At 39.2% G+C, this 27,757-nt stretch overlaps 5 protein-coding genes across 9 annotated transcripts in view; 3 read left to right on the top strand and 2 right to left on the bottom strand.

Annotated features, from left to right (window-relative positions):
- LOC114943138 (protein fem-1 homolog CG6966) overlaps window positions 1–2,592 on the top strand; it is a 31,306-nt gene extending 28,714 nt beyond the window's left edge. For both annotated transcript variants that reach the window (XM_029318712.2, XM_029318713.2), the window contains one exon: window positions 40–2,592. In XM_029318712.2, coding sequence (XP_029174545.1) covers window positions 40–444 — 405 coding nt within the window. In that variant the 3' untranslated portion in view covers window positions 445–2,592. The remainder of the gene's footprint in view (window positions 1–39) is intronic.
- On the bottom strand, window positions 1,863–8,590 carry rump (heterogeneous nuclear ribonucleoprotein rumpelstiltskin). 4 transcript variants are annotated; one of them, XM_029318714.2, is made up of 9 exons: window positions 8,441–8,590; window positions 7,618–7,990; window positions 7,049–7,351; window positions 6,717–6,963; window positions 6,433–6,609; window positions 5,910–6,358; window positions 5,641–5,776; window positions 5,328–5,414; window positions 1,863–5,261 (listed from the first exon to the last, which is right to left on the bottom strand). In XM_029318714.2, exons 1-8 carry the CDS (start codon window positions 8,455–8,457, stop codon window positions 5,359–5,361), a joined length of 1,758 nt encoding a protein of 585 aa, XP_029174547.1. In that variant the 5' UTR covers window positions 8,458–8,590; the 3' UTR covers window positions 1,863–5,261; window positions 5,328–5,358. The 4 variants fall into 4 exon arrangements, with proteins under 4 accessions (XP_029174547.1, XP_029174548.1, XP_029174549.1 ...); XM_029318715.2 differs by having other exon boundaries at window positions 1,863–5,226; XM_029318716.2 differs by having other exon boundaries at window positions 1,863–2,520.
- A 551-nt stretch (window positions 8,591–9,141) lies between these two features.
- Window positions 9,142–12,545, top strand: Idh3a (isocitrate dehydrogenase [NAD] subunit alpha, mitochondrial). The gene is made up of 6 exons (XM_029318697.2): window positions 9,142–9,277; window positions 9,821–9,946; window positions 10,472–10,644; window positions 10,897–11,131; window positions 11,189–11,467; window positions 11,565–12,545. Exons 1-6 carry the CDS (start codon window positions 9,251–9,253, stop codon window positions 11,802–11,804), a joined length of 1,080 nt encoding a protein of 359 aa, XP_029174530.1. The 5' UTR covers window positions 9,142–9,250; the 3' UTR covers window positions 11,805–12,545.
- An 876-nt stretch (window positions 12,546–13,421) lies between these two features.
- LOC114943127 (uncharacterized) lies at window positions 13,422–16,887 on the top strand. The gene is made up of 2 exons (XM_029318698.2): window positions 13,422–14,706; window positions 15,594–16,887. Exons 1-2 carry the CDS (start codon window positions 14,500–14,502, stop codon window positions 15,825–15,827), a joined length of 441 nt encoding a protein of 146 aa, XP_029174531.1. The 5' UTR covers window positions 13,422–14,499; the 3' UTR covers window positions 15,828–16,887.
- On the bottom strand, window positions 15,895–25,896 carry LOC114943124 (uncharacterized). The gene is made up of 3 exons (XM_029318696.2): window positions 25,295–25,896; window positions 17,258–18,535; window positions 15,895–16,741 (listed from the first exon to the last, which is right to left on the bottom strand). The coding sequence occupies exons 2-3, from the start codon at window positions 18,525–18,527 to the stop codon at window positions 16,575–16,577; spliced, it is 1,437 nt and encodes a 478-aa protein (XP_029174529.1). The 5' UTR covers window positions 18,528–18,535; window positions 25,295–25,896; the 3' UTR covers window positions 15,895–16,574.
- Window positions 25,897–27,757: the final 1,861 nt, after the last annotated feature.

Raw genomic sequence — 27,757 nt, 5'->3', positions numbered from 1 at the left:
AGGCAATCAATATTTATACCGGTTTTACAACATTCTCAGGGTCGCGACGCGCTGCAACTGAGCCACAGCGAGGACGGTGCTCTGGTTGGCAGGTATCCCACGTGCAAATTTCCATCTCCTCATTTGACCAAAGCTCTGCTGAGAGTAGGCGCGGACGTGACTGCCAGGGACAATGATGGAAATACGGCCCTTCATCTGACTGCGCTATTACGTCCTTGGCGACCGGTCTTATCGATCGACCTGCTCGACGCCGGCGCGCATCTCGACGCCGTGAATAACGACGGCAAAACGTTCGAAATGCTGTTGTGCGATAAGGAGCTTTACGACTCGATCTATCCTCTGAAATACACCACGCTCGCTTGTCTCGCCGCGCGAGTAGTCAGAAAAACGCAAAAGATTAGTAGAGTACCCCAACACCTTCGCGCTTTTGTCGAGATGCATTAGCAATATCAAGAAGACGTAAACGCACGTGCGCAGGACGCGAAACCGCTAGTATCGAAATAACGGCGGGCTCATCCTAATTGACTGATTATAAGGAAATTTAACGAGAGTTTCGATGGAGAATAGAGAGGCGTTGACGAACCCAATTGACGATTTATTCATTCTGCGATTCATCGAGACTCACCTTTTTATATAGTCCATATCGGAATAAAAAAGGATTATTCCCAATTCTTTCAATATGGAATGTGTACCATGAAGCACACATGATCCCAAAAAGATCTCTTAATTATTTCCTCCGATTCAAAGCATGTTTTGCAATAAGATTTTCTTCAAAGAATTGGCGCGGTATCTTTATTTATATTTTACAATTGGCATCTTTGCATCTTATGCTTAATTTATTCGAAATAAAAGAGACATGAATTACGAATGTCTCTGAAGACAATAATAAATTGTATTTTTACGTGTGTGCGTTTCGCTATTAAAAGTATTGTTTAATAAAATAAAATATTGAATTGTTAACATACATCATTTGCTAAATATGACTATAATTTTTTATATTAAAATACTTTCGTAGAAAGAAAATGGAAAAATTAAACTACTTAATGCAAAACACAACTTAATCCTTATTTATATTTATTTTAATTCATAACTGTTTCTTGATATATACTTTGTAGTTATTTTGTATCAACTAAATATCTATTATCTTATTGTTGTGTTTATTTAAAATTGCGTTAGGGGTCGGCAATATATTTTCATTAAAATAGAATCGATCGTCATTTTTTAACAATTTCTTGTTTGCCATTGTTTTCGTTAGGTTGAGATTAATAAATTAGATGGATGATGTCGATGATATATTTGGACAGATCTCTTTGGTATCGAGTGTGCAACGATACGAAAGACTTTAAATCTTTACGAATAAGTTAAAATATTCATCGGCATTGTAACGCGGTGATATTGAATGTGGAGATATTGAACATTGTGATTTTATTATTACGAAGTCGGCTAATTAAAGGCCTCTCCCTTATACATAGACCCTTTACGCGAGCCATATTATACATACATACATACATACATACATACATACATACATACATACATACATACATACGTTGATGATTGCTTAGCGATAAATATACGTTGAATTCAAGTGTGTAATCTTAGAGAAATGACTTTTTACCTTGCTGTATAAACAGATGAAAAGAAAAAAAACATGGATTTGTAATAAAAGTTTTCTGATGCTGATAAATGGTGAATAATGCAATTCTACACTTACATAATAATACTGCTCTGTGTATAAAGAACCGATTACGAGACAAAATTGCCGTATGTTGCGTTTATATCTTTCGTGCTAGCACGCCTCGAAACACATTACGCATATTTTGATCGATTAATATCCCCAGGGTAAATGAGAGCAATCGGAATTGACGATTCACATAAGCGACGAGTTTTTCTTTGCCTTTATTTAAAAAATGTGATAATCCATACAGATATAGAGAAACACGTCGCTACATAATTATATCCAAATATGCACAAACGGGCGTGTGATGTTCAAAGGTGCCTTTTGCTTTCGAGGTGTTGAACGATGTTACTTAAACGAGGTATCTTTTTATTAAACGCGAGAGAACACGGTTGTTATTTACACTATAAAGACGAATTTATACGAAATCGTCCGTACGTATCCGGATGCGCGATTTTATATAGGTTTTACATGTTACATTCACAAATCATTTAACTTATTACTGACATTTACACCGCGTCCAAATCATTGACTTTACTATTGTTATATTACACTAGAATGTTATATTACGATTCTCTACGAAGATAGTGTCTTTACACTTAATTCATATACCAAAAGCTATTTTATAATGTAAAAAGATAGATAAAGTTAAAAAAATACAAGTGTAAAAATATGATTTCGATAATTTGCTTTTTTTCTATTCTATGCAACTTACCGTCCCGCAAGATTCGACGTCGCTCGCGATAGTTTTCCTGGAAGAACAACATATTTGCGTGACTATTTGTCGGCTGTTAAAACTTACCTGACTTGTCACGTTGGGACAGATGTCTCTCGATCGTGACCTGTGGAAATAATTAATGATATCCACATTGTATTTATATCCCGGTGTAATAAAAGTATTCCTTATACGATAATGTGTACATATATATATATATTATGTCACTATCTTATGGAGAAAAAAATGCTTTCGTAATGCGAAATATTAAATTAGTTATTTGCTGCGATAAATATATATATTTATATAAAAATATAATATATATATTTATTATAAAATATAATATATAAATATATTGAACAAATAACACTTCCTGATCCCCGTTAAATCGGCGGATTTATTAGTGCGAAATTCACTTTTCAAAGAATAAAACAAGGTCATAGGACAACTCTCGTATCATATATCAGAGCCTTCTGACTAGCGTCATAATGTCAATAATAACAAAAAAAAAGGACAAAGCCACATCTCTCCTCGAACACGTGGAAATTTAATTTAAACGCCGATGTGGAATGATTCAGACATTAAAAAAATACCAGTGTGTGCATATTTTTTTATCGCCAATTGCAGGAACGTCGGAGAAGTTCAGGAACACACACTTACCATTAGAATTATTATGTTTAAGCTCTGGAAAGATGCAAAGTTCCGCATGCGATCGACAGATCGACAGAGATTGTAACAAAAACTATACATTGGAATTGAATACAAATCATCGATACGCATAGAAGATCTCGTCCATAATTCTACAGTTCACAGAACACACAGAATCACCCGCACCACGTTGAAGAACCGACGAAAAATCACACATCCCGTGTTAACATCAGCCCTTTCTCGGTCATCCTTCTATTAAAATTCATCGATCCAGCTCATTTTCATCCATATATAAAAAATTCCATTAAAAACTATTGGAGACGAAGAACATATTTTGTTGACAACATTACATACGGATAGATTCTGGTAAATTTTGCTTTTAAATTGCTTTTAATAAACATCTTTAATAACAGAACAAATAATCGTGTTGCTATAATCGGGGACAGATAATCGTCTCTCTCTCTCTCTCTCTTTCTTCTCGGAACGTCTTTGGAAATTCGGAGAAGAAAATCTTCTGAAAAAAGTATCTCACCTGCGATGTGTGAACGAGCATTTTTTTCCCCACTGCGCAGATTATCGACGTCCCAATATGCGGAAGATAATCGGGAGATCTCTGTATTTAAAGATGTCTTGATAAACGAATGGACTCGTATCCGTATTCAAATGTAACATGTTTATGGAGCACTTGTTTCTTGTCTGCTTTTCTTCAAACGCGTTACATTTAAACACGTGATGAACTCACTTGACAAGATCCATCCGAACCGACACAAGAGTGACACGCCGTTTAAAAACATTGTAATAAAAGTTCATACAACAGCACAGAAATAAAACACAACGACCAGCATATTTTTTTTTTTTTTTTTTTTTAGTCAAAACGGATTTGGATTTTATTCAATCACTGAGACTGTGGTTATACAAGAGTAATTATACAATGCACAGAATGTTCCTCGAGATCTACATGGCGAGAGAAGAGTTATGTTTACCAAAAAATAATAAATATCCCGGAAACTTTTACAAAAGCGCGATTCCGTCCATTGCATGCGAAACAATTAAAATAGAGACCAAAAAAAGATTAAAACGTCGTAAAATCGACATTGACGTTTGAAGAAGCTTCTTCATTTCAAGTTTACTTTTTGGTAAACATACTACGGTGCATAAAACGCTGAACAATTTAGCGAAAATTTAATCATCCAGTGTTATAAAGGCATCCAATGTTTTGTTCGCCGAAGTCTCGAAGCGAGTTTGAACCGAGGAAGAATTTCTAAAAAGTGGCGACTATAGGAAATTTCTCATATGCTGCACTTAGGTCGTTAAAATCGTTTATAGTGATGCAACAGTAATACGAGTGTAGTACAGCAAAAACAAAAAATAATAATAATAAATTATGTAATTCGCAAAAATCATGACGACGAAACGCTGTTCCCTGTCAAACATCACGATATTGCCTTTTGTTTTGTATAAGAAAGTACGAACAATGCGATGAAAAATCCAACACATAGTCCATGATCATCTGCATAATAAAATATGATTGTAAACGAACGTACCTATGATATCTCGCAAGCCGGGAGTCTTAGCTATTCGAGGGAATAACGATTTTACAGCGTTTAAAAGTGCATTTTTACGATCGAAAGATTATCCTTTCGATTTCTATCCCTTGCTTGGTGTGGACCCAGCTGTGTGAAGCGAGCGAAGCATCACTTTAGCCCGGAACGATGGAGAACCGATCAATCTCTTATCATGACATAACTAAGAAGTAAAGACTTACAGACTATAGATTCGCTACTAATTACTGTAAATAACCTGTAAGTAGTAACTGTAAATAACCTACACACTGAAAAGAAACCTACTGACTTATAGTAAGATCATCATGAAACCTAAGCCTAAGCAACTACGAGTCGCTAGAAAAAACTGATTTAAGAAGTGAACAATTAGAGTAAAGACTTCCATTGTAAAAAGGAACGATAATTTGGTGATAAACAATGTAAGAATCGAAAAGTTAGAGACGGTAAAGAGAGAAGGATGCGAGGGTGATCGTCAGTAGTCGACACGACCGTTTCAACGTTGAGTAGCCATCACATAAACACGACTTGCTGATCTTCTGAAGACAGATACTTCGCATTCACTGTCCTAAGTTCTCTGCCAGATAACTAGGATTTCGAGTATTGTCATCAGGAGTGGAACAATCCTGCAGACGACACACAAACACCCAGCTTCCTTACGCTGCGTCAATAAGTTATGGTTAAGCATCGAAAGTTCGGCGATATGATCTTTTCTGTTCAACGTTACCTTGAATCCGTCGAGACTATCTCTTGGCTTTTTAGTATAGACGCACATCAATCGTCCTCCCATCAATGCGTGATCGATTCATCATAGCTAAATATCATTATTAAGGAAAACTCGTACATATAACAGAAATATTTTCTTTCTCTAAGTAATTATCTATGATTGATATATGGACAATTGTTATGATCATTTGACCCCTTTTCTACTTTAAACTTCATATAGCAATTTATAAAATTAAAAATAAACGATGTTCACGCAATTAAATATTTCTCTTTAAGAAAATATCTAAATATCCATATCGTTTTAAAAAGGATACTCACAGCACGCTCAGCATCCCATTCAGATGCGAATCGTACCATGCCCATGTCAGCACCTCTCATTTCTGCAAATTTTACCTCTCCAGCATCTTGAAATTTATCACGTAGCATTTGCCATGTGGTGTTTGGAGGTAGCTGTATAACAAACAAACAAAAATAATGTTAATTTAAATGTTAAATTGCTGGATTTGGAATTGCTAAATGTTAATTCAAATGTTAAATTCAAAAAAAATTGAAAAGATATATGATGCGCAAATACAATACTTACATTGCCTATGAGGATAGTATCTGACATCGGTCGTGAACCGTTGGAATTTTGCCGGTTGCCACCTCCACTTTGGCCTTGATTCCCAGAGAAACCACCGCCACCACCGCCAGAAACGCGATCGCCGTCTCCTCTGCTAAATCCACCGTCGAAATCTCTGCCACTGTTGCCGAAATTGGAACCGCCGAAGGCGTTGTTACCGCCGAATCCTATGTCATTATCCAATTTCGATAATCCACGAGGGGTAAACGAATTATTCCCTTGTCCACCAGCCAAGGATGCTTGGAGACCGCTCAGACTACCTACGCCACCGCCGAAATTGTTTAAATTGGATGCCAATTCATTCGTCAGGGACGAATTCAACAACGAACTAGTAGTGAGATTGGCACTCAAACCGGCACCGGCAAGACTAGCCTGGAGAGCTGCGGCATTCGTGTTTGACAATGCTGATGCTGTGAACAGACGCGATCTTCCGTTCGCACTCAAGCTTTTAATTAATCTCTATGAAAATAGATGTATAATTCACCTAATTGTGCAGGCACAACATTGTTTAAGCCAGCGCCAAAAGCACCCGCTGCTAAGACAGGCGCCGAAATCGGATTCACCACCGGTGGATTATTCGCTTGAACATTGGGAATGTTTCTAGCTACGTCCAACAATCTGTTACCACCTGCACCAAGCCCCATACCAATTCCCTTCAAACCTGAATTACAACATAAACGAATGGTTACAAATTATATATAAATGTATGTAAAAAAAAAAAAAAAAATAAACATATATTACTTAAAAAATTGCTAAATATGCAAATACCTTCCGGCAGTTTGGGTGGCATGTCCGGTTCATTAGCCCTGTCAAGTCTAACAGTCATACGTCTGTCATACAGCTGTTGATTATGAAGCATAGATATGGCTTGGACAGACTCCACTGGGTGATCGTATTCGACGACTCCAAAACCTCTCGATTTACCGTCTTTATCCTTGCCCAGTTCAACATGCAATACTTTTCCCGCCAATTTAAAAACTTCGAGCAACTTCTTTTCGTCGACTTTATAATCCAACTAAAAATAAAGCAATAAAAGGCATATTTTCTCAATACATAATTATTATTATGCTTCTTAAACTATTTATTTGTGTTATACTAACATTGGCGACAAAAACCCTTGTAACCAGAGGACCATTGATACCTAGTGATTCTAAGAATTGCGTACTAAGACCGTAAGTGTTTCCGAATTTATTGTCACCACCACCGCCGCCACCTCCGCCACCGCCGCCACCGCCGCCTCCACCACTACTTCCACCACCGCCACCGCCACCACTGGGTGCAGACATATTTTGCCTTCCACCTCCTTGTGGTCTCGGAGGATCTCGGAATCTGTCATCTCGATTTCTATCATTGTTGCGACCAGTAGCTAGACGACCATACTTATCACGTTCCACATCAAAATCCTGCAAGATATAAAAAAATATACTAAAAAAATAATTATAATTAAGCACTATTATATTAAAAATTATATATATATATATTATATAATAATTATTTATATTTATAATTATATATAATATATATATATATATATATATATATATATATAAAATAATATATAATTATTATTAGTATAAACAGTATTGATATAAGTCAGGTGAATTAATAAGATTAATTTATTAAATTACTAAAATAATATTTATAAGAATGAGAAAACTATAGTACTTACTTCTTTAACAACAAGCTTTCTTCCTTTAATGTCATATCGATGCATTTTATCTACTGCTATTTTAACAGAATCTGAATCCTCAAATTCTACTATTCCACATCCTCTGGGCTTATCATTTTCATCCGTAAAAAGCTCTACATGTGCTACCTTGCCAACCTCATTTCTAAACAGATCCTTCAAATCTTGCCAGCGAAAATCATAAGGAATGTTTGATACATAAATCCGTCTGTCAGATGCTTTTCTGCCACTGCGATCATTTCTCTCCCTACTACGATCACGGCTAGCTGAGTTTATACGGTTTGGTCTGTCTGACCTTCGATTACGGTCACGCTCTCTGCTTCTGTCTCTGTCATCATTATTCTGTGCTTGACTGCTACAATCACATATGCAAAGTTATTGTGTATGTGTAGATATATATATATATGCTCACAAACACACACATATACAAGTAATTTTTTGTAATACATAATATAAATCTTCCGCACAGCACACACTCTCAAGTACAACGAGACTAAACAAATATAAGAAAAAAAAGACGTATGATGAAGATGTAAGAAAAAATAAGTGTAAAGAGTAAAGGAGTAAGATCAAGATAGAATTTTATGATGCATTTATGCCAATGGCCGTAGAATTAAAGTATTGTAAAATGTCAAGGAGGAGATATACGAAAACGTATTAATCTCATCGTGATGTTTGTGTCAAAATTGATACGTCGGCTACGTTGCATCTCGGATCTCGCGGTTTGCACATGCACATACAATTTCGCGGACGGGTTAAACGTGTGATCTCACTGCGCAATCGATCCGGAAAGTGTCGTACTTACTCTTCCGTCTTTATCATTTTGCCGAGAGCCGGTTTTCGCGAATACTCTTAAACACGATCTTACAAACTAGTTGTTAAAAGTACATCGAATGATCGGATGTACATCGAGCGTCGTATAAAATGGCCGTCGCCGGAAATTGCTAGTCGCACCGGATGTTACCTCGCTTGACAAATATCGAACTCGCTTTCTTCAACCAGAAAGCGGAGAAAAGACTCTCTCTGCTTCAACAATCGCGAAACGTTCCGTGTTGCCTCTAAAAAAATGTAATCTAAATTATTATACCTTCACAAAATTGATATTACAATTATTAAAATGCATTTACAATTATCAAATACGTATAAATTATGTCTAACATTTTTCACGCATTTCAAACGCACTTCCGAAATGAATTTTTAACATTCTTCATCGTCATTCAAGTGCACATATATTATTTATTCATTTTTAAAGACCTGAGACAGCAAATGTCAGCAAATGTCATCATCCGCGCGCTGACAAGGTGTGTTCTTTGTTTAAAGATCCTCCCATTCAATTGACCAATCAGAAGAAGGGACTCTTCATCCGGATTGGTCGATTGACACCCGCTGGAATCCACGAAAAGAAAGTTTTCGAGCGCACCCCCGAGTCGCAGCAGAAGATGTCTCGTGACGTCACGTCGGCCGGGCCAATCGCGTGACGCGGCGCGCTCCTTCCTTCTGACGTCACGTGCCTCTTCGCTGCTGCCGCTGCCGACCTCCCCGTGTGCAGAGCGAATCGCGAGCGAGCGCGAATTGTACGTCTTTTTTTCTCGCTATCTCTTCTTCCCGCCCGGTGATGGCAGCCCAGTGGATCCGCACAGCAGTAAGTAGCGAGCCGCGAGTCACGTCGTCCGCGAAATTATACGAGGAACCATCATCCCGCCCGCCTCTACACGTCCTTCCACAGCTCCGAGCAAGGTTAGAACTCCTCGCGGATATCGCATCACACGCACCGATCTTCCGTCTCGCTTTTGCTCTGCGCCATTCCTCTGTCTCTCTCTCTCGCTCTCTCTCTTCTCTATACATATATCTTGCTGCTATCTTCGATAGCGATATAGCTCAACATTCTAATTCCGTAACAACCTTCCCTGTTTGCCGACCATCCTCTCCTCTCTGCTGTGAAATCGGAGATTTTAATCGAGATCTCCGCGATTGTTTAAATCAACAATTTTTTTCGCGCGCGCGAAATTGGACTCATTGCAATTTTCTGCCCCTAATAACACACATACCTCGAAGACGTTCAGAGAACATCCTGAGGATGTTCGAATGTCCTCTGGATATTCTCTGAATATCTTTCGGATATGTTGTGCTATTAGAGGTACTTTTTATCATCTCTCAGCTTTTAATGGTATATCGATGCTAACAGATCTCTTCAAAACTCACTGGTGCGAGGCTCTATAGCAGCCAGGTACACAAATGCACTCTGATCCCTGGAGATGGTATTGGACCCGAGATCTCTGCTGCAGTGCAGAAAATCTTCGAGGCTGGCAAGGTGAGATATGGTGTTTGCGCTTTGACACACACTCCTGTGCTGCCATTTTACGCTTGATTATGGAATAATTGCAATTTGTACTCATAAAGTGACCAATTTATTGCGTCGAGGCGTTAATTTAAATCTTACCCTTCATAATTGGATCCAATTGTCAGAATCATTTCATATACTTCTCTCTGTAATAAATTGTGAATTGTTATGTGAAATTTTTACATTGTGAATATTTTGTATAACCAGAAAAAATCAATTTTTCTTATTGAAATATTTCAAATATTAATAATTGTTATAAATATATTTTCTACTATAAAAATCCACAAAATTGAGAGAAGCTATCTTTTGTAGTAAATAAAAACAATCAGACAGTTTGAATTGCATAACATGATTACCTAATTTATATCTTTAAATTTGTAAACACTTGATGTTCAGTTTAGATGTGATATAAACTATAATATAAATAATAATATTTAAGTTTAACATACATAAATTTCTTTATTTTTTTATAAAAATTTATATAAAAAATAACAGGTTCCAATAGAATGGGAATCAGTTGATGTGACACCAGTGAAGGGTCCGGATGGCAAGTTTGGTATACCACAAGCGGCCATCGACTCTGTCAATAGGAATAAAATTGGTTTGAAGGGACCTTTGATGACTCCGATAGGGAAAGGTCATAGATCTCTCAATCTTGCACTCAGAAAGTAAGTCCATGGTTCTCTCTTATGTAATTAAATGTAGTTAAAATTAACTGGGCGAGAATATTGACTGAATCTTAGCACAACTGTATCTTGCAATATACATGATTACATAATTACAATGTTTTGATAATTATATGCGATTGCTGTAAATGGTTCACACCATATCTACTGTACTATTTACCTTACATTCTAAGAGATAAATACACATGTATCTCATTTTATCTGTCTAACTTATCTATTTGCAAATATTTGCAGGGAATTTAATTTATACGCCAATGTGCGGCCATGTCTATCATTAGAGGGGTACAAGACGTTGTACGATAATGTCAATGTCGTCACTATCAGAGAGAATACAGAAGGTGAATATTCGGGTATAGAGCACGAAATCGTAGAAGGTGTTGTACAGTCCATTAAGTTAATCACGGAAGAGGCTTCTCTCAGGGTAGCAGAATTTGCTTTCCAATATGCTACAGACAATAATAGGAAAAAGGTACGTATATGAAAATGCAGAAAAGGAGAAAATTGGACTGACCAAATCTTTTCATAGGTTACTGCTGTACATAAAGCGAATATCATGAGAATGTCGGACGGCTTGTTCTTGAGGTGTTGTCGAGAAGCCGCACAGAAATTCCCGTCAATCAAGTTCGAAGAGAAGTACTTGGACACAGTTTGCCTAAATATGGTGCAGGATCCAAGTCAATACGACGTGCTCGTTATGCCTAACTTGTACGGAGATATCTTATCCGACATGTGTGCCGGTCTCGTTGGAGGTCTCGGTCTCACACCGAGTGGAAACATCGGTTTGAATGGAGCTTTGTTCGAATCGGTATAGTTATTATTACTAAAACGCAAATAAATTTTACATTAATTTTTTTTATTAATCATATTTCACGCGACAACTGTACTTTCGATTTATTTTCTAGGTACATGGAACGGCACCCGATATTGCCGGACAAGATAAGGCAAACCCCACGGCGTTATTGCTCTCTGCGGTAATGATGCTCAAGCATATGGGCCTCAACAACCACGCGAAAATAATCGAGCAAGCTGCTTACGATACCATAAAGGAAGCCAAGTATTTGACCGGTGATTTAGGCGGTACTGCAAAATGCAGCGAGTATACCAATGAAATTTGTAAGAAGGTTAGTGCGCAAACCAAATAAATGGCAGACGCTTCGTAAATCGAAATCGAAACTGCCAAATACTCGTAGAATTCACGCGTCCACGAAAGGGCCGCTATTTTCTACCATCTATTAATATTGTGTATACACAGTCTTGTATTGCGAGCGTTATTTAGCCATACTGACTGCATTTCATCCATCAATGAGATAAGTTTTTTTCGTCGAAAAAACTGCAAGTGAGGAACTTAAATAACGCTCGCAATACAAGACTGTGCATACACAATATTAACAGATGGTAGAAAATAGCGACTCTTTGTATGTGCGTTTTCGGTGTAAATTTACGATCGGACTCTATATATTGAATATTGTTGAGTATTTTCTCATGTGCATCCACGCATATACAATACGTAGAAATTTTTTTCTTAAATATATTGTCTTTAATTTGACCATAAGTTTCAAATTCTTGATTTATGACAAATATGGAACGACATTTAATTTCATTCTGTTTCGTAAAATGCGCGTGACTGCATCATTGTTGACTGCATGGACTGAACATGTCTCTTGTATATGTATATCATTATGTATTATTTAATCTCGAATCCTAGAGAAAGGGTCCTAGTAAAGATTGTAAAGATTAACCATGTAAATTAAATAGTAGAAATGCTGTATCATAATTTTAAATAAAATTGTTACGCGACGTATGTTCTATACTAGTGAAAATAGTTTAAAATATTAAAAGTCGTGCGCAGTATTACAAACTAATAAAAATCTACGAAACAATTATTTTGCATGGCGAATCTCGACCCTTATTCTTAGCTAATTAACTATATTGCCTTCCTTTTCTTTCTCTTTCCCGTTATATAATTCCCATTAAGAACTCACAAATTATATTTAAATTTTTATTATAAAAAAGCACATTCTATCTGTTAGACGATTGTTTCACGGAGCGCATACATTTTTCTCAGATTTTATGTTCAATTATGATAATTTATAAAACGTTATCTCGTAGATTCTAAAGCGATGACGTGAATAATAATTTTTGAAGGGGAGAATTGCGAAGGAAGGTGATAATGTTTGCGAAAAGTCCTCTTGATCGTTCTTGATACCAACCTCACGAACAGATGTATCGTCCCTTTTCTCCTCCTCTCGTCTTCGCGGTGTTACGTTATAACACTCATCTCGCGACCACTTCATAACTTCCCCCCTACTTTCGCTCGTCGTTCTTCGTGTAGAGGAAAACTCTCAAGTATGAGAAAAGTTGCCGGCTATATTTCACCGGCCGGGCTGGAAACAGCGAAGGAAAAGGACGAGATGAGGAAGGGGACCAAGTGTCATCTTCGCCGCTCGTTAATTCCTTCTGTGATTTATCGCGATCCGCCGGGTGAGTAATGACTGACTTCTCGGAAAATTTCGATATTAGATTTTCCTTTAGGATGCGACGTCGTCGAACGTATTAGATTAAAATAAATTGTTACGATAAAACATGTATGCGTTGATAGATCGTGAAAAAATATTAAGACTCTCTTGCATCCCCCTTAATCTACAAAGTATTTTATGTCTGCTATAATAAATTTCCCCGAGTGAAATATTACACGAGATCACGTTTCATCAGTATATCTATAATGTTCGACGAGAGACTCGTTGTATTTTTTTTTTTAACACTTGAAAACGACGCGCTTTGTCATTTTGTATACAAACTATAAACGTCAATGCGTCATTATCTTAAAGCGGAGGAGAGAGAATGCTAATAGTAAAATTGATAAATCCCTCCCCCTCGAATTACGCTCTTGTAAAACGTTTGTAACGATGTAACGGCGATGCTAACGAGTATGCACGAGGGTGCATCGATGCAAGAAACGCGATGTGCATAGGCCGGGGTAGTTGCACAAAGGTCCCGACACTCCTGGTGAAGTGTGGAAAGCGCGACGCATGCATATTCAAGGATCGCGGAGGCAGGGTATGTATGTATATATGTGTATGTGTGTATGCGCGCCATCGTAGTCATAGGAATAATAAAAATTCGAGGGTTGAAATTATTTAGATTTATGCCCGCTCTCTTGTCGTCGTGCCGCCGCGCCGGTGACGAGGCGCGATTCGATTCCGGGGAACAAATTTCATGCATTATTCAGGATGGTCGGGCAGGCCGATGCAACTACCCCGGTCGCGATGGAAGCGATCCTTTTGGAAAAAGTCGTTTTTAATCTCTCGTCGCGCCTCAATAACGCGTGTGTGCACCCTCAACCCTTTTAAGGAACGAACGACAAGTCCCTGTGTATCGCGAATACGCGATTTGACAATACAAATTATTTTTCAGAAACTATTTTTTTAGCGAATTTAAGATTACGATAGGTCTCAAAATTAAATACATCGGAAAGCTTATTATTCACAATATCGGTGCTATTTCACCTGTTGAGAGGTGCTATATAGCTCTTTCTAATGCATATCCCTGAACGCGCGTTTAGGGTTCAGCAGAAAGATATGTGACATTTGGAATTATCCGTAAAAGAGAGATCCGATTGCGAGTGCCATCAGCGCGAATGGGAACATTTTAATCCCGTCCACGCAAGAACGTCATTCCCTTTTTTTCCGTCACACATGTTTAATTAATTGCTTCTACGACGCGACGACGCGATAATCGTCTTACCGCGGATTAACGAGTCCGGCATCCGTCATCGGACGCCGAAACTTTCGTTCCATTATCATCGCACACGTATCTTCGAGCGAATTGCTATCGGACATGAGGAACGTTATTCTCTTCGTGGTCATTGTTTTTATTGCGAGCTATGCCGATGGTAAGGTTTATTATCTGGAGAATTTAGCCGAGGCGCGAAACAACGATGCGATTTATCCTATCGTGGAGCCGCAAGCATCCAGAGATCTGGACCTGGCCTTCTCCGCGGGAGATCCGGTCGAAAATGAGAATGTCGTATCTCCGGCCAAAAAGGTCAGTGAATAATTGTAAGCTGAAAAAATTATATTTACAATCTAATAAAAAGTTATATGATTATAATCTAGTAAAAAAGTATCATTATCTAAATAGCAAAATTTATCTTTTATATAATATATATTTAATAAATTATTTATTTAAATGACAAAAAGAAAGGAAAATCGTAAAAAGAATAGCAATGCATATTAAATATATGGAGAGAATTTTCTCTTAGAATTTACCCTGAAAATTATGGTAATTGTGCGGGACCATATAGTACTGGAAGAATTTTATAAGTTTCTCCGATTAATATTTATCACAATCAAAAATATCAATATGTACATAGTAAAATTAATTGAACGTATTTTATATCTTATTGTGATAGATATTAATTTATTTTTTATTGTGGCAAATATTTAATCAGAGAAACTCTTATAAAATTCCTTAAATACCGTATTGTCTCTGTGTACAATATATAAATTTTATATATTATATATACTATCATTTTTTTTATATATTATCCACGCATTAATATTTTTCTAGGCATTTTATTTTATTTGCTATTTAAATAAATAAAATATCCCATTGTATTTGGTACATTATTATACTAAACTTTCGATGCGAATTCAAGTTTGATAGGACGTGTTTGCGCAAAAAATATTAACTACCATAGCTAAATTTTCGGTGTCCCTATATATTACATCTGAATTTAATTATCGTGTCTAAATTTTAGCTGTGGTAACTAAGGTTTAACGGAGAATTCCCTCGTTAAACTATAGCTTAAAAATATTAATTACCATAGCTAAAATTTAGATACGATAATTAAATTTGAGGTGTAATAAACACCTAAAAACAATTCAGCTACGGTGGCTAATATTTTTTTCGTGTTCTATTTATTTCGTTAGGTATTCACTCTCGTCGCACCGGATAAACCGTACGTTGAATTAAACAGAGACACAAATCGACCGATCGCGTACTACAGATTAACCGAGTCCAGTCCGATTAGAAGAGGCAACTTGGACGACGTCATTCTCGTTCCGCAAGGAAACGGAAATCGGAAATTGATGAAACTGAACGGCAACGATAAGGGCGAAGTGATCTTGGAGCTTCGCGTCATTGCTAATCACGATAGCACATGACTTAATATCACAACTTTCCGCCGATTTCACCAGGAAGCAAGCCGATGAGGACGCTCGAACAAGACAGTTATTGTACAGTTGAACCTCGCATTGCTTTTATTACGTTCAATTTACAACAATGAGTACTTTCTATCAATACATATAGATACACCGGGATATACTATTGTAATATTTACATTACATATCACATTGTCGAATTCGGATCGAAGCTACTTCACCCCGATAGTCTTTACGACCTTTCAATTTTCGCTGAGAAATAATCTGTAACTTCCTCTTTGGTCGCTCAACATGCACAGAATCAAGTAGAGCAATTCTGTCTCAGGATTGCAGTATTGCGATATGACGTTTGAAGCGTTTATGAACAAAAAGTAAAGAACAAACGAGAACTTTTACAAATAAATCTCTGTTGAAAGTACACGCGCGCGAGAAAGTCTTACGAAAAAACAAAAAAAATGTACAAAGATAATATTTGAAGAGCAGCGAATATCTTCTCTCTGTTCCTTTCTTCCCCTCACAATTATCGTACGGAAATATATGAGACATTGTAAAAGGAGCAACCCGGTCTTGTGCGGTTCGGTGACTCTTGCCTTGGCAGAGGTGCTATATTAGACGAAGGATACGATCGCGAGTGCAGTTTTGAAGACGTAACGAGAGAAAAAATGCGAATAACGACCCTACGACTCTATTTTAGCGATTAAAATGGTAAAGAGCGTTCGTTCCCTCTTTGCAAGCCGCGTTTTAGTTAAATTATTCCGTTACTTGCGACGTTTGCTCGCTCGACGGATCGCTCTTCGGCTCTTTCACGTAATCCACTACTAATTCGAGACCGATCAGAGCCCGTAAATCCTTCCTTTCCTCTTCAGAACTCGTCATCGTACTGCCAGCGTCTTCTACCTTCGCGATATCCTCGCCGGCTTGAAAATCAACACGAATATTTCATCATATACGAACATCATGCTTCCTTTCTTTCGATAAAATAACGAAGATAGTGATAATAATAATTCTATAATCCTTCTTCCAACATGTCAGATAAAATAAACTAAGAATGGCGAAAATGAAAGAGCATATTTTTTTCTAATACAATATTAATATAAAATAACATTATCATACCTTGAAATATATATCGCTGATATGAAACAAAATTGCCTAAGCCTGACTGCCATTAAAACCAGACGAGAAAATTAAGACCAAAGTGACTAAATATGGACAGCAAATGACAAATCGAAGAAGCTCTGATATATAAAAAAATTCAAATATGAAGAGGGCTAGTAAGAACCAGGCATAGATGCGACAAAATTATTTTCAAATTCCTTTATACTTATTTGTGACTATTATTAAAACACAAATGCCTGGCTCTTATCCTTTTCATACTTAAACACCTAATAACTGAAAAAATGCAAGAGTCAATGTCTCTTTTCAGCGTCTCCTACCTTGCATTTCCTTGGAATCCTCCTCGTTCTCCGTCGACGTGTCCGTCCTGGAGATCCTCGTCTGTTGTATATCCTGGTACGTCTTCGTGAGATGCTTCAAGATATAATTGGTACCCCGGGTGTTCTCGTCCGAGCTCTTGGACGTCGTGGCCTCGTCGCGGGTGAGATTCAACGGCCGATTGCTGTACTCCTTGGATTGCGGCACGCTGAAGGCCGAGCAGTGCTTGGTCTTGAAAGGTAGCTGCCGCTCGTTGGCGTGCTTGCGGTCCCAGATGTGACCGGAGACGCGCAGGTCTATGAAGAAGTGCAGAGGATCGATGCCGGGATAAGACTGCGGCATCGGGTACGGCGGATACCACAAGGGTCCGGGTAGAAAATCAGCCGGGCCAGACATGCCGCCGGGTAGGCCGGCGAAGCCCTTGACACCCTGGAGAACGCCCTCGCATCCCCTGCCGGGTAAACCGGGCAAGAAAGGACCGCGCGAGAAGTCGAGCTTCTTCTGGTCCGGTAACTGAAGACCTGGTGGCACGATCTCCTGACCGGGGACGACGCTCTTCGTGCGATGCTCCTCGTAACTCCTGCCGTTGTCAAAATTATTACAGCTTCTACCGCTGCGTTCCAGCTGCTGAGACTCCTCAGGCTTGACCTTCCGCGACTCTCCGGGGAAGACGTTCTCCGGCGGCTGGGTGTCGAAGTGTCGCGGTCGCTCGTGATCGAAGAAATTCTTGCCGTGCTGTCGCGACAGGAACTCCGTCTTGTTCTCGTCGATGGGCTTCAGGATGTCGCCGCCGAAGTTCGGCTTTTGCTCGAACCCGCCGGTCTTGCTGTCCGACGTCGCGTCGGAGTAGGCATCCGGACGCTTTCCGGTCTCGTTCTCCAAGCGAGTCTCCGACGGCACTTGAGTGGACTGCTGCTGCGCCGTGGAATGGTAGTACTTGGTCTCCGAATGTGGGTGATAGTGATGGTGATGATGATGGGACCGTTCCTTCGTCGTCAGCTCGAGAGGTCGGTCGCGGGCGTCTCGCCAGGATCTCTTGCGACGTCGCGACGCGTTTGACACTCCACCACCGGCTCCGCTATTGGTCGACGTTGTCTCCGTCTTGGCCTGGACGAAGGACCGCAACATTTCGCTGAAGAAGAAGCTGTGAGGCGTCAGCGGCACGTTGTACAGATACGGAGGAGTAGCCGCCAGCAAACGAGAAACGAGATCTCCGCCCGACAGGGAGGCCGGGGTCTTCAAAGTCGACGGGTCACCCGTGGTCGTCGTCATTTTGGCGGCTGAGGTCAGTGAAAGACATGGAATAAATCCTCAGATTTTTTTATGTAACGTGGAATTATCTCGTTGTTTAGATTAATTTAAGTAATTATTCGTGACAGAAGAATTGTCTAACTCTGAGCGTTCACCAACTCTCTTCACCTCGTTCAGCATCTTTTTCTCTTCGCTTTGCCTATTTATTAATCATATTTTTATTACTATTATTTAATTTTGAATTTCACCTAATTTTTATTAGTATAGTATAATGTTTAGTGTCTATAGCAATTTTATTATAATAGAAGGAAATATATTTTTCTACTTTGAAATGATGTTCTTCCAGCATCTTGTACGGCGATTAAAAAGATTTTTCATGAGTTTTAAGAGATTAAAAAACGTGGGAACATGAATCCGTATTTCGCTTTTCTTACACAAGTGATCGAGAATATTCTGTGAACAATAGCATGGGCTTGGTGATGTAATGACTGTGTACGAAGAGGGTACAAGCACGATTCGCCGATGTGGAAGTGAGCTACTATTGTCTCCTGAAATTAATTGAATAGCACCCGGCCTTAAGTCTAAGACCAAGGAAGAGCGAACGTCTACAGTGGGATGATAATCGAGCCTGGGGTATCGCGTCATCCATTAAGGAATACTAATTTCTGTCAAGTACACGTTCGGTCTCGCCCGAGTGCGAGGATTTTCGCGAAGAATTCACCGCTGCCGAGAATTTCTCGCGACGACGGATTCGAGTCGACCCAGATATCAGCATCCGAGGAATCTTTTCGCAAGATTCGAACGTTTACATTGAAAATATTATATTAAAAAAATTATTATTTTGTCGTGTATGCTGTTTCATCAGCGAGCAATCATTGCAGCGACAATCTGGAGAAGCTTTCAGCTTTCCAATTTTGCCAATCATAATTAGGGTGACCATTCCTTTATTTTAGAGGATAGTCCTTTACTTCACGTAGCTTTTAGATTTATTCATTTTTCCAAAACTCAACATCAATTTTTCTCTATTTTTATTCAGCGTTTTAACGTCTAATGTCGCAGTATTAACATGAGAATTTGTACGAAAAGATCTTAAGTTTGGCCGCAAACTGATTCAGAAATATAAGTCCTAAAATTGTCAAGTTAGTCTTTAATTTTCTCTCAGAAATGATCACCGTAATCATAAAATTGACGACGACTCCTATAAACATAAATTGTTGCGATCGCGATCGCAGAGATTTTTCTTCGTGGCAGAAAACAGAGGTTCCTGAGAAGGATCTCGACACAGAAAGACCAAAGAGCAACGGGGCGTGGAAAACAGAGAGTGGAATCGTGCATCCGCGCGCGTCCAGGGCGAGAGAGGGAGAGAGAAAACGAGAGAGGGATCGGGCATTGTTTTGGTCCATTGTTTCCCAAACAAACGGCGTCCACGTTGTTTCGTCAGGAGATATTATGTTCAGCCAGACAGGCAGGACGAACGGGAAATGGACTGCTGTCAGTTTTACTCTTCGTGATAAATACGCGCCCGCCGCCGCCGCGCCGCGCCGTTCTAACGCCGCGGCCATAATTCCGTCCATCCGTATCGCGCGGTGCATGTCAAAGTTGCGATTGCATAGTGACAAGACCGAGACTTCTTCCCCTGATGTATCACAAATTTCTCGAGCTATTTCAACGTATAACAAACAAATTATAGCTTTAATCATCAAAAAAGATATTGCTATCAATTTTTCTCTCTCTTACATTTGCTTATTTTTATTTTTGAAAAATCGCCACAAATGCGAAAAATTCAATAAAATCCTCAGGCATTCTTGATTTTGAGAAAAATCGACAATCAAGAAGAATACCAAATCGCGACTTCTCTCGCAAAATTTTTCGAGCTATGTACTTCAACGTATAAAAAATTATAGTTTTAATTACGAAAAAGATATTGCTGTCAAATTTGTCCCTCTTATATTTACTCATTTTTATTTAAAAAAATTGAAATAAAATCCTTGGGCTCTTCCTGAATTTGCGAAAGATCGACGCTGAAGAAGGACGAGACCGCGACTTCTTTCCCTTATCACGAATTTCTCGAGCTACTTCAACGTATAACAAACAAATTATAGCTTTAATCATCAAAAAAGATATTGCTATCAATTTTTCTCCCTCTTACATTTGCTTATTTTTATTTTTAAAAGTCGCCACAAATGCGAAAAATTCAATAAAATCCTCAGGCATTCTTGATTTTGAGAAAAATCGACAATAAAGAAGAATACAAAATCGCGACTTCTCTCGCAAAATTTCTCGAGCTATGTACTTCAACGTATAAAACATTATAGTTTTAATTACGAAAAAGATATTGCTGTCAAATTTTTCCCTCTTATATTTACTCATTTTTATTGAAAAAAATTGAAATAAAATCCTTAGGACTCTTCCTGAATTTGCGAAAGATCGACGCTGAAGAAGGACGAGACCGCGACTTCTTTCCCTTATCACGAATTTCTCGAGCTACCTTCAACGTATAACAAACAAATTATAGCTTTAATCATCAAAAAAGATATTGCTATCAATTTTTCTCCCTCTTACATTTGCTTATTTTTATTTTTAAAAGTCGCCACAAATGCGAAAAATTCAATAAAATCCTCAGGCACTCTTGATTTTGAGAAAAATCGACAATCAAGAAGAATACAAAATCGCGACTTCTCTCGCAAAACTTCTCGAGGTATAAAAAATCTTCAACGTATAAAAAATTATAGTTTTAATTACGAAAAAGATATTGCTGTCAAATTTTTCCCTCTTATATTTACTCATTTTTATTGAAAAAAATTGAAATAAAATCCTTGGACTCTTCCTGAATTTGCGAAAGATCGACGCTGAAGAAGGACGAGACCGCGACTTCTTTTCCTTATCACGAATTTCTCGAGCTACTTCAAGGTATAACAAACAAATTATAGCTTTAATCATCAAAAAAGATATTGCTATCAATTTTTCTCCCTCTTACATTTGCTTATTTTTATTTTTAAAAGTCGCCACAAATGCGAAAAATTCAATAAAATCCTCAGGCACTCTTGATTTTGAGAAAAATCGACAATCAAGAAGAATATAAGTTCGTGACTTCTCTCGCAAAACTTCTCGAGGTACTTCAACGTATAAAAAATTATAGTTTTAATTACGAAAAAGATATTGCTGTCAAATTTTTCCCTCTTATATTTACTCATTTTTATTGAAAAAAATTGAAATAAAATCCTTGGACTCTTCCTGAATTTGCGAAAGATCGACGCTGAAGAAGGACGAGACCGCGACTTCTTTCCCTTATCACGAATTTCTCGAGCTACTTCAACGTATAACAAACAAATTATAGCTTTAATCATCAAAAAAGATATTGCTATCGATTTTTTCCCTATTATATTTACTTATTTTTATTTTTTAAAAATCGCCACAAGTGCAAAAATTAAATAAAATCCTCAGGCACATTCTTGATTTTGGGAAAAATCGACAATCAAGAACACAAGATCGCGACTTCTCTCGCAGAATTTCTCGAGCCACTTCAACGATATAGAAACAGAAAGAATGATAGCTTTAATCATGAATTAAAGAGTCCAATTAAAAAGATATTGCTATTAAAAATTTTCCCTTCTTATATTCAATTATTTATATTAATAAAAAATAAAATCCTCGGATTTTTCTTGAATTTGCGAAAGATCGACGATCAAGTAGGACAAGACCACAACTTCTTTCCCTGATGTGTCACGAATTTTTCGAGCTACTTATTATTAACTCCCTCTTATTATTAACTTATTTAAAAGAAAAATTACGGACGCGAAAAATAAAATAAAATTCCCGAGCATTCTTGATTTTCCGAAAAACCGACCATCAAGAAGAACGAGACCGCAACTTCTTCCCCTAATGTATATCGCGAAATTTCTCCAGCTATACTTCAACGATATAAAAAATTATAATTTTAATCGTGAAAAAGTCCAACTAAGATATATAGTTATCAAATTTCTTTCCCTCTTATATTAATTAATTTTTATATAAAAAAAAGGAAGAAAATAAAATCCTCGGACTCTTCCTGGATTTGCGAAAGACCGACGATGAAGAAGCTGTTCACCAGAAGCGGAAGCGTTTCCGGGGCGATTTTCCCCCGCGCGCGCACGGGGATGACTCGTTTAGAGGACAATGATACCGGGCTCGGGGGCTATTTTAAGGACCGTAAAGCGAACTTTACGGGCTGGCGTTACATTATTATTCCGCTTGAAGTGTGCGACGCCGCGAACGGAGCGCGCAGCATCACCTTCCGACGCCGTCGTCGTCATCGTTGCCGTCGTCGTCCCCGTGGAGAGACAATCTCGGTTTCACGCGGCGCGCGAGGGAGGCCGGTTTACGATTCATAAGACAACTCGGCGGATTGAATTAAGCTCGCTCGCTCGCGCTGCGGCAGCTGCCGGAGCCGGAGAGAGAGCCGTTCCGCCACCAGGCGGGCGGCGCGAATCTGCATAATCCCGTTCGCGTCGACGATTCTAATTGGCGGATTGTTTCAATCTCTGTCGCTGCGAATATTTGCATTCGCGCTGCTCTACCTCTCCATCGCATCGGCCTGCCATACCCCCGTTTCCGCTCGGTTCCCTGCACCTTCCGCGGCTACTCCCTCGCTCATATATACCCTTCACTTCCTGCATCTCTCTCTCTCTATCTCTCTCTTCTTTCCATCTGTGTAACCTCCTTTCGGCATTCACTTTATCGTCGCTATCTCCATCGCGAGATGCAAAGCATATCAAATAATGAAGCATTTCTCTTATTTGAATTTCTCCTTTCGTTCAACTGAACAATATATTTTTGCTCCCTCTTTTTTTTGTTATATTATTCTTGATGTCTATTCTATATAAGACTTACTCTTACAAACAATTCATCATTTCGTTCAATGTAATTTAATTAAATATCCTTTTTTCGATATTTATATATGCTACCATTGTGTAAAGTCTTGCATTGTTATCTTCGTTTCAAAGATCGCCAGTGACACTTGTATTTTTCGTTCCATCGGCGCGTATCGCGCTGTTTCCTATAAAAATTCTCGTAAAAGAAATATTTTGATACAATTGTCGTCACTCGATTGCGGCCGTGTGTTTTATTCCGCATTGTTATATATACGTATGTCGCGGCCGCGCGTTTCTTCCGTCCCAAGGTAATCTGTGTCCTCGATGCTTTCGGTCGCTAACTATTTTTATATATTTTTCTACAGTTTGTTTGTCTAAATATTATTTCAGAAAGAAAGAAAGGGGAAAGAGAGAGAGAAAGAATTCCCCCAAAATATTCCTCGATAAATACACGGATAAACATTCGCGAGATACTTCAAAAATATCCGTCTGTTATCGTTGGGGAACTTAAATTTTAGAATTTATTTTTTCGACTCCTCCCGAATAAAATAAAAAAATTCCCCGACGAATCTGTCATCAGGTTTATATATTTAAGAATCTCGTTACGAGATTTGTGCTTTCGATACAAGTCGTTTCTTAATTAATTAACGGCACTATATCTAAAGTATATGAAGAACGTTAAAAATTCTCCGTTTCACCTACTTTATATACAGTAGGATAGTTCACTTTTTAAAACTTCTTTTCGAGGAGAGAAAGAGAGAGATGTGCGCGATTCTTTTACCGCGTCCGCATAAATATTTTTATTGCGAGGCGCTCCCGCGGCAAAATCTTCTCGTTTTGCATAGAGAGAAAAAGCCGTCGGTCGCAGCAGAATCTGGAAGGTTTTTTTTACGGTTGAACTCTCCGCGTAATTCAAACATCCTGCTCTCTGTGTCACGCGAAGAGAATGCGTCCGCCAAACGACTCTCCGGAAAGAAGCTCGGCGATCCTCCGAGAAATAATCACAGGGTCCGACACTGTACGATCCTCCGCTACTTTGGCAGACTTTAGCAGTCTGCTGCTTTTGACAGATTCTTTATTACTGTTATCGTCACCCCAACATTATTTATTCAACGCCTTTCAAAAAGAAAAATCCCTGCCGCAGGACGCCAGAGAAAAGTTCTACAGATTGACAAATATAATAGAACGAAATAAATAAATGGATACACAAATATTGATCTTAGACAGAGTCCATCGATGACATTTTATTTTTCAAGAGATGATACGAAAATGATACCCGAATGTCACTTATTGTTCGATCGAAAATAAAGTATCTTTCGTAAACTGAAAGAGGATGTGAAAAATGATTGTGAAGAAAGAGATTATTATACTCTTGTAATACTATAATCTAATCCCAGGCGTAATGATTGGTCACGTAATGAAATGATTGCGGCCATCGCGACATTTATGCATTCTTGTATCGTAGGTGAAAAGAAAACAGCGTGTTTGCAAAATCGATCATCCTGATTATCATGCAGATGCGACACGCACGACAGATGTTTAACGGGAAGCAAATGACCAGTTAAGCGGTGCAACCGCAACATCATTAGATGCTCCGGTGCAACAGAGAGTGTTGCATCGCTTCGCGAGGAAAGGAACGTCACTCGATTAAATTTGAGACAAAAAGAAACCGCTGCCCCATTTAATTAAATAATCGCCAAAAAAATTATTACCACACAAGTTCAATATTTTAACTAAATATCAATTCGTGCGTTAAAAAAATTAATTAAAAAACAACCCTGAAAGTTTGAAAAAAAAAATAAAAAATAAAATAAAATAAATGAGAAATGTCAAATATATTCCCCCCAAAAAAAACCAGATTAATAATTTCGCGTCTAACTTCGAAATCTCGAGCGATGTCACTCTCGATGGCACGCGGCGAAGAAGAGTCGCACTCACCTGCACACGCGACGAGTTCCTCGAAGTTGACGACACCGTTTTCCGTGGACCACGACGATCCACCGGTCTCGCCCGGGACGACGACGATCTATGGATCCCTGGTGGTGTTCCGAATCCGCCGCGTGCTGCGCTGGCCGTGGCGGCAAATGAGATAATAATCGGAGGACTCAGTCACTCGTCGTCGACGGCTGCGTGGCAGTCGGGATGGTTGTTCGGTGGCGGCGGCGGCGGCGACGGTGGTGGGGGTTGTATTCCATCCCTTGGCGACCGTCGGCGACGAGGGTGCGAGAGAGCGACCGGGGGATGAAAGAGGACGATGGTGCGGAGCGCAGGAGGAGGAGGAGGAGGAGGTGGGCTAGGAGGCGGAAGGGTGGTGGTTTTTGAGATGATCCGGCCAATCTGCGCATCATTTCCCCGATGCACCCTCCGCCCCGTCCGCGCGCGTAGCGGCAAACCGGCGCGGATTCCGCACCACCGCAAGCAGCGTGGAAGCCCTGTTGAATGCCACATTTCGAGGCAAAGACGAGAGGTGGGAGGGAGGAAAGGAGGAAACATTCGCGCGCGCGAAGAATGAAACGGGAGGTAGATATAGACGGATATATATATATATATATATATATATATATATATATAGAGTAACAACGCGCGAGGGTGAGAAGAGAAGAGAGAGAGAGAGAGAGAGAGAAGAGCGCCGCTAAAAAGGAGAGAGTAATGCCGGGGGTGGCTGATGGTGGTTCTCTCGCGGTAGCCCTGCCGGGGAAAAAAAGTGGAAAACAGATATATAGGCGAAGAAGGGGATGGTAGGGGGTTGGGAAAGAGAATCTTTCTCTCCCCCGCGTATATGAATGCGCTCGTTTTCCTCCACTCTCCGGTGTATCTCTTCGGCGCGCGTATCCGGAACGTGTTTGCACGTCACCGCGAAGGGATTGGATCCAGCACGCCGATCTCTAATGCCAGATGGAATTGAAAAACTCACGTGTATATGCGCCATACAATTTGCCAAGAATCCCCCGAGCGGCTCGTCCGTCAACGATATAAAAGGAAGACGGAATTCGGAACTTTATCTTACGATAACCGTTGACACTTGATACACTGAAGCTTTCTCTGGAAAAAAAAAGACTAGCTCTTGAATCTTGAAGAGTTTATATTTTATGTAATTATATATATATATATAATGAATAAATAATTGTACAATAGGTAATTTAGGAAAATCTTACGACCTGATTCTATTTTAATCTGAGAAAAAAAGATCTTATTAAACAAATGTTCGAATTATTCGCGAATTAGAGGCATCGATCTTCTTTGAGAGGCAACAGATACATCCGCGAGAAAGGGAATCGATCCCTCGCGCTCATCGACATTGTAAATTTCGCAATGGGATCGATGACGAGCGAGAACCCCTCGGATTTAGATTTTAAAGGATATCGGGGCTTCCCTCTCGATGCGTAATGTGCGCGGCGGAGCCCGCAAAATCGTGCATGGAAACGCACCTCAATGAGCGATGTGCTTTTCAATAGGTATATGGATATATATATATATATATATATATATATAGTAGAAACGAGGAGTATGCATGCGCGAATGTAATACACAGCGGGTTTCGCTAAACCCGGTCGGAGATCGAAAGAGAACAATCACCGTGCTTGATGCTCGCGACGAAAGATTTTCTTCCGCCGCGAGACAAAAATCTCCGCCGAGTAATATCCGTGCATAAATTTCCCCTTTTTAAAATAAATATTTCAATTCCACGCGCGGGTTATTAAACATTTATTTACTAATCTGGTTAAAAAAATAAATGTCATTGAAAATTATTGGACAAATCTTGGAAATTTCTCTACAGACTCTGTGTATATGATATAAAGTCGAGAACAGTTTATTAAAAAAAAAATATATATATATATATATATATATATATACGATGTTATAATTAGAGTTTGACGACATTATCGAGCCTCTTCTCACAAAGGTGGTAATTAGTTCTTTCGTGCGAGCGGTCGATTAATGGCGAGAGGGATATAAATAATGCGCCGAAAGTTTATTCATGGCGCGTTGCGCGCATTAATTATTTGCCGAGACTTTTCCTGCGACGCGCAGCCGCGCTCTCTTTGGCCGACACGCCACAGGGTCCGGATGACCACTTACATCGCACCGTACATGAAACGATGCTAATTGGTTCGCCGCGAGGGGTAGCAAAGCGCGAAAGCGCTCGCTCGCGCCACTTCGGGGTTCATCCCGAGTCGGGGCGCCGTATTTCAACCCTTATACAGCCGCCTCTTCACGGCCGAATCTACACGGGGGATGGGAACGGGGCACGCACCCGCTCGTTAATTATGTAAAGAATTTCTCAAAGTTGTTCTCGCGCACGAATTCGCGATTCATCGGATATTAATTTATTGTTGTCGTAAAATTGCGCGCGAATCAAAATCGCATTAACGTGAATTGAGAATCATGCAGATATGTATA

Source organism: Nylanderia fulva, unplaced genomic scaffold (genome assembly GCF_048542155.1).
Source record: "Nylanderia fulva isolate GAGA-0341 unplaced genomic scaffold, ASM4854215v1 Scaffold11, whole genome shotgun sequence".
Taxonomy (NCBI): Eukaryota; Metazoa; Arthropoda; class Insecta; order Hymenoptera; family Formicidae; genus Nylanderia; species Nylanderia fulva.
The sequence above is the reverse complement of the archived record's forward strand: the minus strand, read 5'-3'. Positions and strand labels throughout refer to the sequence as shown.